Consider the following 8,935-nt stretch of genomic DNA (forward strand, 5'->3'; position numbering starts at 1 on the left):
GAATGTGGTTCACGCCATTTATGCTGGCACCATTTATTTTTACTGAGTTACAATCATCACCATTCATTATATTATATAGAATACATTTGTTTCGTTGGTGTAACTATTCAGTTATCTTTTCTTCTTTCCTTTGTTTTCCAGAAGACTACCCCGATGATGCAGATTTTTAGCCCGATGATGGAGGTGTTGACGGCGGTACCACAAAGAAGGTTATATTTCTTTTGAATTGGCTATTTGATTTAAAAAAAAAACGTTGGAAATGGGATTTGCTTTCTGTTTCTTACAATATATTCACCGCTGACTAACATAACGTTGGCACTTATTACTACAATTGAATTTATCATTGGTACACCCCCTTGGAACTGGGCATAATTACCTCTCTGGCATAAATTTTTAGGTTTTATAAGCTAATTTATTTTTATTATTAAGTGACATCCCCTATTGGGCTCCACTCCTTTATTTAGTAGCATTTATTACATATGGTTTTCATATTATCTTGATCACCATCTCGATTGAGATGTTTGAAATGTCACCATAAGATTAGATATTTGTGTACAAAATCGGTAGAGATTGAGGGATCTTACATTGGCATGACACCCCTTTCCTCGGTGATATTTGACCTTTTAAAGAAACCTTTGAATGTTCTTTTTTCGGGGATACAATGCATCGTGGTTCATTATTTATTGGTGTCTTGTCATGCCATATATAAGTATTTCCTCTCCTCTTTAACATTTATTGGTGAACAGAAAAGTAGAAAATGAATGTGCCGTGGTATCAACTTAACAAAACAGGGCTGTTTTCTGACTCGCGGCTGGGATTCGATTTCAGGGGGTATAAATCAAGGGTCAAGACTCAAGACACGTGGAAAAGGTCTTAATGCCGCCATGTTGGATTAGGAATTAATTAATTAATTAAAGGTCTTAATTGTGAAAACCCTTCGTGTGCTAACCCTTGGTGAAAATTCAATTAAATGGGATATTAATTAGCGGAAACCTTGGAAAAAACCTTTCGTTCTCTCTCCCCCAACATGATAGCATGTTCTTGAATTAAGAAAGAAAAACAGAGGTCGGTGTTCGCTCTTCATTCTCACTGAGGACAAGAAGAGGGTCATCCGCTGTTCTCAACAAACTTCATAGCTTAAACTCTCTTGCGTTCTCTCTCAATTCGACTATCAAGATTGGACGATTGTTATATATACGGTATCTCGAAAATGCACAAGACGGCGAAGATGGAAAAGGCGGCTAAGTTTGTTTCAGAAATCAGTTTGAAAGTTGATAAGCTTGCTGGCCAGGTATATTTATATTACTATTTTTTTTTACAACTATTAAGTGTGTATTGAACGTAATTTTTTGAATACGATTGGGTAGGTTTCTGCTTTGGAATCTGTGATCACCAAAGGGGGTAAAGTCAACGAGACTGATGTTTGGAATCTGATTGAATTGTTGATGAACCAATTGGTTAAATTGGATGCAATAATGGTTGATGGAGATGTGAAACTACAGAGGAGAATGCAGGTATTTTCAATGCCTATAAACCGATGGAATCAAACTTTGGTTTGTTCTTATATTATATTATATATTTTTGTTACCACCTAAATGATAATTGGACTATTGTGGATATTGAAGGTTAAGAGAGTGCAGAAGTATGTAGAAACACTTGACTTGCTCAAGATTCGGAATTCCATGCCAAGTAGCAATGGAGGTCCTCAAACCCCGAAGCTAACTGATGAGAGGAATTCAGCTGGTAGAAATCCAGTGCCAGTTCAACACCAACAAAAGCAACAGCCGTTGTCGCAGAAGCAATCTACGGCTGGGGGAGTAGTGGTGACTACAAAGTGGGAAACATTTGATCATGCTCCACCATTGATACCATACCTATCAACCTCTGCTACCACGACGACCCCTGCTAATAAGCTCACTTGGGAATTTTTTGAGTAAGTCATTCAACAACCTGTACATCGCATTCAAACACACATGATATATTCTGTTTGCAGCAGTGGTTTGAGTTCTCTATCTATGTGTTTGTATTTGTGTTTGCCTTCAATTGGATTGGGCATATTTCGTTGATTCTTTTCTATATTTAGATAAAGCATCGCCTTAGCTCCCCTTTCATTTAGTCTAGCATAAATAAGTTGGGTTGTGAAGATAGTGTTATCCGATTATTGTTCATTTTTTTTAGTTCATTCACCATTTGTATGTGTCAAGAGTTTTTCAAATGAGATAGAATCATACGATATTTGTATATGTAAATTTGTTAATCACATTGCTGATTTAGATTTGCTCTAGATCATAGAGAGGTATAGTTGGGAAATGTGGGGGGTGTAAACCCCATTAAAGAACATGTTGACTGTTGAGAACTTGAGATAGAATCTGCTGGTGTTTAAGTGTTAAGAAACTTCTTCGTTTCATTTCTTTCTTTTACTTAATTTCTTTTATTGTTATTATATTAGGTCAATCAATCAATGCCACTTTTTCAACCTCAATTCTTTAATTTTAAATTTCCAAGGTATTCTCATTGTTTCGGTATTTGGGTTAATTGGTTTAGCAGTATCTACCTATCATTTAGTCACTCTCTTTTCTTGCTTCTTTCAGGCTGCCAAGGTCATTGTAAATCTGTGAAAGGTGGCTCTCTTGGTGTGGCGAAGTCCAACACATCACTTTGCAAAAAGTTTTTGAAGTGTTGCAAATCTTTACCAAATCGATCTCCAGGCTCCAGTTATGGTACTACACTACTACTCCACTGCTATCATTGATGTCGTAAATTTCATGTTGTAATGATTTATATGGATTGCTTAAGATCAATATGGAATGATTATTCCATGGTCATTCTATTTTTTCTCCCAGATTAATATCTAGAAAGAGAATTATAAAAGTAGCCACCTGTTTTTTCTGGCTTAAATTCAATTTTCTGGTTTGTAGTGTAGTGCATTTTCTCTTATATTGTTAGATTTGGTTGGCTTGGTGTAATCACTGTGGATATAGGAGTTCTGCAATGCTAGAACTTTAAGCTCCATGTCTTAGCACCACACATGCTAGAAAATAATTGCTTAGCAGCTGTCTTAACTCCACACATCTTTAATCTATAGTTTACTTCTTCTATAATGCGGTACTCTAAGGGGTTTATTAATTACGCCGGGTATGGACTGGCCAAGGGTTTTGAAGGTGGAGACAATGATGTATCTATTTGTCTCTAGAGAATTACTACTTGAAAAATTCCCAATTTCAGTTGCATTCAAACTCAAATGGTCAAGTTGAGAAAAGTTATTGTAATCAACTCTTTTTTGTTGTTGGGTCTGTTTTAGCTTTTGCAGACCGTGAGTTTTTTTGAAACAATTTTATTCATTTGTTCCGTATTTACATTGATGACATTTCATGTTACATTGATAGCACAAGCAAATCTTTTCTTTTTGGTTATTGAAACTCAATTTCTTCTACCCCTCTTTGTTGATGCTTGGTCCTTCGTCTGATGATGAAACCCCATTTTTAACTTTGTGGAAAATCCCTTTTCATTGAATTTCAGTTCTATTAAAGACTTTAGGGCAAATTTAGTTTGTCTCTTTCTTCTTTCCTTTTTATTTAAGTTTTTCACTTTTTGGTTGGTTGAAGTTAATTCTTATTTTGTGATTCCTCCGAAAAGTATGTTGTACCAAGTTGAAGTGCACAAGGTGATTGAAGTAGAGGTATACCTTATTCATTAATTCTTATTTTGTGACAGGGCTGCTTTATTACGAATGGCTGGGATTCAATCTAACTGGGTATAAATCGAGGGTCACCCTGCCGCTCATGTTAGCAGTTAATTAGAGGTCTTAATTGTTAAAATAAAGGGTAAACCCTTCATTCTCATTCTCAGTTGGACAAAGAGAAAATTATATGCCGAAAAAATAAACAATTTGGAAACATCCCTTCGTTCTCCAAAGTTCTTCACCCTCAAGTTCTCCAATGCGAAAAAAAGAAAAGCTTATTTCTCCCCCATTAAAATATTGCATGATACAATGGTTTTTGTAGTTAATTGTTCATGGTTTAATGTTCTTTTTCTAAATGGTGCTATGTGTGTATATTTTGGAATTTTTACATGCACTTGAATGAATTATTATCTACGTACCAATAAGTGTAGGTTGTATTATGCTGTTTTGCCCTTTACTTCAACAATCTTTTCAACCTTAAATCGGAAGCGTGTGTTTACATGTGTTATTAACTAAGCAGATATTAGGCTTTCATTATATTTGTGAAAGCAAAGGCTTCGCCGATGATTGCATCTTAATTTAACTTAGTTTTTGTTCATATATTTGCTAGCCCCGATTCTCGGGGAATGTTTAGTCTAATATTTCTTTTATAAGATTATTCTTAGTGAGGACTGGGGAAATTAGTAAACCGTATAAAATTTTCTACATGAAGTTTAAGGCTTTAATCCGACACTATAATTATGGTCAAGTGTCATTGTTTCTCCTCATCGGTCATCCACGAGAAAAATGAAGGAAACTTTTTTTGTTCAAAGCAAAAATAAAATAATGTTTTTATCTATTGTGGGTTTATGACATGTTGTGTTTATGTGATATTGATTTTGATACCTGCTATATGAACTAACAAAACAAAGATCCTTGATGTGGATAATTCTATTAAAGGAGCTTTTATCTGTCTCTCTATCGTAGTGAATGTTATGTGGTCAATTAGTTGGGGTGGCGTCTAATTCATGTTTACTTCACAATTGGTGGATCTTAATTAAGATGTGGGGGGTATACTTGACAGTTATTGTGTGCGTAGACATTTTGTTTTAATGTCTCACTGCCTATATGCATATTTCTGATTTGCACATAGCATTTTTATACATTTTAAGTACTATTTATTTTTGGTAATAACATGTAATCAAGTTAGCAGCAAAAGTTTAGTAGTTTGTCCAACATCTTGCTGAAGATTGCTTGGAAAACACAATGTTATACCCTAAACCACGTCATCATAAGGAGTATTATGTTGTATCATTCTTCATTTGTAAATTACTCTTCATCACTAAATAAGTTGTTAATTTTTTAGCACCCGTTACACTTTTCAAGTTATCTCCTTCTCAAATTTTCTTTACCATTACTATAAATGCATGTGTTATTTAAAATCATGCCATCGAGGATGTCTCTTTATGAAATCCGTGCCTTCAGGCACGGGCATTAACTAGTATATATACATTCCTGATGTTAGATATGTTACATTAATAGAGCATGTATGTCACTGAATTTTCTTTTTGTCATTTCTATTGTACAACTAAATTGCTATGATATTACTAATTGGTTGCTTGCTTCTATCTACTTCGAATCTCGGGACGAGATTCCTTTTGAGTTGTGTATATTATAACACCCCATTTTATTCTTATATTTTTTCCTAGTACCATAATAATAATAATAATAATAGATAAAACAAAAAAAATAGGATAAATATTAGTTAAGGATAGGAAACCCCGTAGGTTAAGAGATAAACCTTCCTTCCTTGTTTTTCGGGGGTGGGGGGGGGGGGTGGGGGGGTTTAAAATAAAAAGGAGTTCACAAGGAGAGTTTTTTTTTGGAACATAGAGAAAAAAAAAAGAGTTTTACTGAGAGAGGAAAAGGAAGGTTTTAGTAATAGCTGATATGAGCGGATAGCAGGAGCGTATCACGGGTGAGTAGTTTAGTTTAGTTTAGTTTATTTTTTTTTTTTTTTTTTTTTCTTTCTATTTAACGTTTATATAGTTTTTCTATTTCACGTCTATACAGAGATAGCTTTACTGTCCAAAAAGTTTTCCGCGCAGTATGTTTTTTTGCTTATCATTCTGTAGTTATTCTATAATAATCTGTGGTCTCGTCGAATTGTTAAAAATGGTTCACTATTGGTATATTATTTTGCTGGACTACTGCGGAAACTCTGTTACGTGCGTTAATGGTGGCGTGAGCCAAAGAATAGTTAGGACTGTTAATTGATATTGCAGGTGGTCATAATATAGTTTGTTTTGGGTTGAACAAATGGTTGGAGGTAGTTGGGTGTGTGTCAGTATTGAAGAATGGGGCTATGGAAGCTTTGAAGAAGGTTGTTAATGGCGTTGCCTGTCCGGATTTTTGTTTGAACTCTTGTGTTATGATTTTGTATTTCTTGGTTTGATGTTGGTTGTAGTGGGAGGGTTGAATGCTAGATTGGGTGGGGGTGTTGAAGCTCAAATGGGGGCGGGGCATTAATGGAGGTCGAGATCCAGATCTAGTTTGGATGAAGAATTTTGATTTTAGGAATTAAAGTTTGTGCTTTTGTTAAAGTTGTAGGGGTTTTGGTTATGATTAATTTCGGTTAGGTCTGGAGGGTTGGTGGGTGAAATTTGTGGTGGCTGATTCGGTGGTGGTTGGTGGTGGAGGGAGCTGGTGAGGAAGATGACTCAGTTGGGATTTAGTAGGGCTTGGGCCGAAATTGATTTGTTTTCTTTGGGCCGGAATGGTTTGTTTTGGGCCAGTTCAGTTTAAGTTATATGGGCCAGGTTCAGTTTAAGTCTTTGAGCCAGATTTCTTTTGTTTGGTTGGGCCGAAATCAATAAGTTGTGTTGGGCCGAAACCTATTAGTTTTGGGCCAGTTCTATTTTGGATCGGTGATGTCCATAGAACTTAAAATAGATCCAAGTGGGTCAGGTTATAAACTTATGGGCTTAAGTTTAGATTGGGCTTGGGAAAGGCTAAAGGCTTTGGGTCTTAGTCTTTGGGTTTTGGTTGGATGAATTTAGGACTGGTTGACTGCTGTTGACCCTTGGCAGGTTGTCTATTGTTGACCCTTGACCAGGGTTGACTTTGACCAGTTGACCAAGTTTGACCTTTGACTTGGCTAAGATTAGGTCTATTATGATAGGTCTAGGGCAATTAGCGTGCTTGGCTTTAGGCTAAGACTTTATATATATACGTGTGTACGTGTATTAACTACTATGTGATATTTCAGTATTTTATGGTATACGACGCTATGACACTTAGACATCGATATATTAATAATGTGTAAATAATAATACAAGAAACAAGATATTTCTCCGTTCTCTGAAATAATATATGCAATAAAATCCAATAATGCGTAACCAAATTTACCACACCCTTTTAGATCTCTCCACGCCTTAAGTTTTGGAAATGAGATTTTATGACTGAAGATGTCATGTGATAGGTGGGAATTTATTGAATGTGCCATAAATGGCCCGTTAGCGTTATAACTGGGTATTCATTGACTGTGCCATGAATGACCCGGGTATTCATTGAATGTGGCAAGAATGACCTAAGATACATAGCTACTAAAGGGTGGGTGTATAAGAAAAGTAATTGATTAATTAATAAGAGAAATTGATTTGATTGTGTAGGTGTGCTTGGACTTATAATTGAATACTGATAGGATATCTACATATGTTTATTTAGAATTTCAAACTACCGATTGCAGAAGGGTAGGACTTAATAATATTTTGTGCAGGGACGTGGTCCTACCCTATACAGAAGTGGATATCGGTAAGATTTAATTTAATTACTAAGTTATTAAAATGAGTTATTATAATGAGTTAATAGAATGGAAGTCTTGCATGGGAAGAAACTATGCCGGTTGAAATGACGGAACTACTTGTCTTCCAAGCTAAGAATGATTAAGTTATGGGTACATATAAAGTGTTAGTAGGATAATTAAAGTCTGAAAATGAATTTATGTTGTTAGTCTACTCATACCAGCAAATTCCCTTTTGCTGACCCATGTTTGCTTTGTTTTGGCAACGTGGGTGTGTTCTTGGGAACATAGATGGAAGGCAGTGGAACCATGACATTTGATTTGGATTCTTTCCTAGAGCAGTCAGTTAGTTCTTTCATTAGGCCCGTTTCTTTTTGGAAGTATGAATAACGTACTTTCAAATTCATATGACATGACAATACGATGTTGAAGACTTTTATTCTAAGAGTTTGTTTGATGTTTTATTGGGATGGAAGATAGTATTTTAATAAAGTGATGGTTGAGAAATTTTTGAGATTATTGTTGTTAAGTTGATTCTTTTATGATATGGGTTTTCGGTTTTGGCATGTGTTGTATCCCCCCGTCATGGCCTGGGTTTTTAGACAATTGAACATAGTGATGTTTGAGATATTTATATTTCAAATATTCACTTTGTAGTTGTTTAGAAAATCAGGATATGACAGGAAAACAATGGGAATGTTTTTAACTAAGCCAACATGTATGTCACTCAAAAATATGAACCTCTTATGACAACCAACTTCAAATTCTCCAAGAACCAACGCCAATTGTCATCTGTTTCATTAGCCACGATAGCCTTAGCCACTTGGAACAAACCTAAAGAAGAAAAAACAAACAGAATCAATATAAAAACACACACACACACACACACACACACACACACACACAGACACATATATATATATATAACTTCACATTGAGAAAGTTCACCAACATTCACATGCAAACTAAAGTATGCATGTACAAACAGTGTAAACAATGCATATGTGAAGACAAATAAGCACGATAAGACACTATTAAAACAGTATCAAAATAACATACATATGTTCAACAAAAAGATAGATGTTTTAGAATAAAACCTTGATTTCCATTTTTAGCTGTCACCGCTAACAAACAACCTTTAAATTTGGCCCTCAAGAAAGTCTCGTCCAAATAGATCATTGGGCGATAGTACTTGAACCCATGTGATAAGAGCCCAAAACTGTAGTTTTAACCCTGTAACAATCATACTTTTAGACCAATTATGTGAGTAATAATTAAGAGTTAATACTTATTACGTGTTTTTATGCGTTTCAGGCTTCAAAGTCAATTATGTGCAGGAATATGCCACTTTGATGAGATAAAGGAGCAATGGTTGGTTGCTAAGGAGTTCTGTGATTAAAGGCCAAGATTCAAGAAGACAAAGCATTTCTAAAGCCCGGTCAAAGCTGAAAAGTCAAAGTCAACGCGGGCAG

At 35.3% G+C, this 8,935-nt stretch overlaps 1 protein-coding gene across 1 annotated transcript; it reads left to right on the top strand.

Moving 5' to 3' along the window:
* Window positions 1-698: 698 nt before the first annotated feature.
* LOC147487739 (BAG family molecular chaperone regulator 1-like) lies at window positions 699-2,009 on the top strand. The gene is made up of 3 exons (XM_086572073.1): window positions 699-1,291; window positions 1,368-1,514; window positions 1,626-2,009. The coding sequence occupies exons 1-3, from the start codon at window positions 1,211-1,213 to the stop codon at window positions 1,935-1,937; spliced, it is 540 nt and encodes a 179-aa protein (XP_086428199.1). The 5' UTR covers window positions 699-1,210; the 3' UTR covers window positions 1,938-2,009.
* The last annotated feature ends 6,926 nt before the right edge of the window (window positions 2,010-8,935 follow it).

Source organism: Coptis chinensis, chromosome 7, assembly GCF_015680905.1.
Source record: "Coptis chinensis isolate HL-2020 chromosome 7, ASM1568090v1, whole genome shotgun sequence".
Lineage (NCBI taxonomy): Eukaryota > Viridiplantae > Streptophyta > Magnoliopsida > Ranunculales > Ranunculaceae > Coptis > Coptis chinensis.

Coding starts and splice junctions, on each gene's coding strand:
- LOC147487739 (XM_086572073.1), top strand. CDS start 1,211: ATGCACAAGACGGCGAAGATGGAAAAGGCGGCTAAGTTTGTTTCAGAA. Junction 1,292..1,367: donor TTGATAAGCTTGCTGGCCAG/GTATATTTATAT, acceptor ACGATTGGGTAG/GTTTCTGCTTTGGAATCTGT. Junction 1,515..1,625: donor AACTACAGAGGAGAATGCAG/GTATTTTCAATG, acceptor TGGATATTGAAG/GTTAAGAGAGTGCAGAAGTA.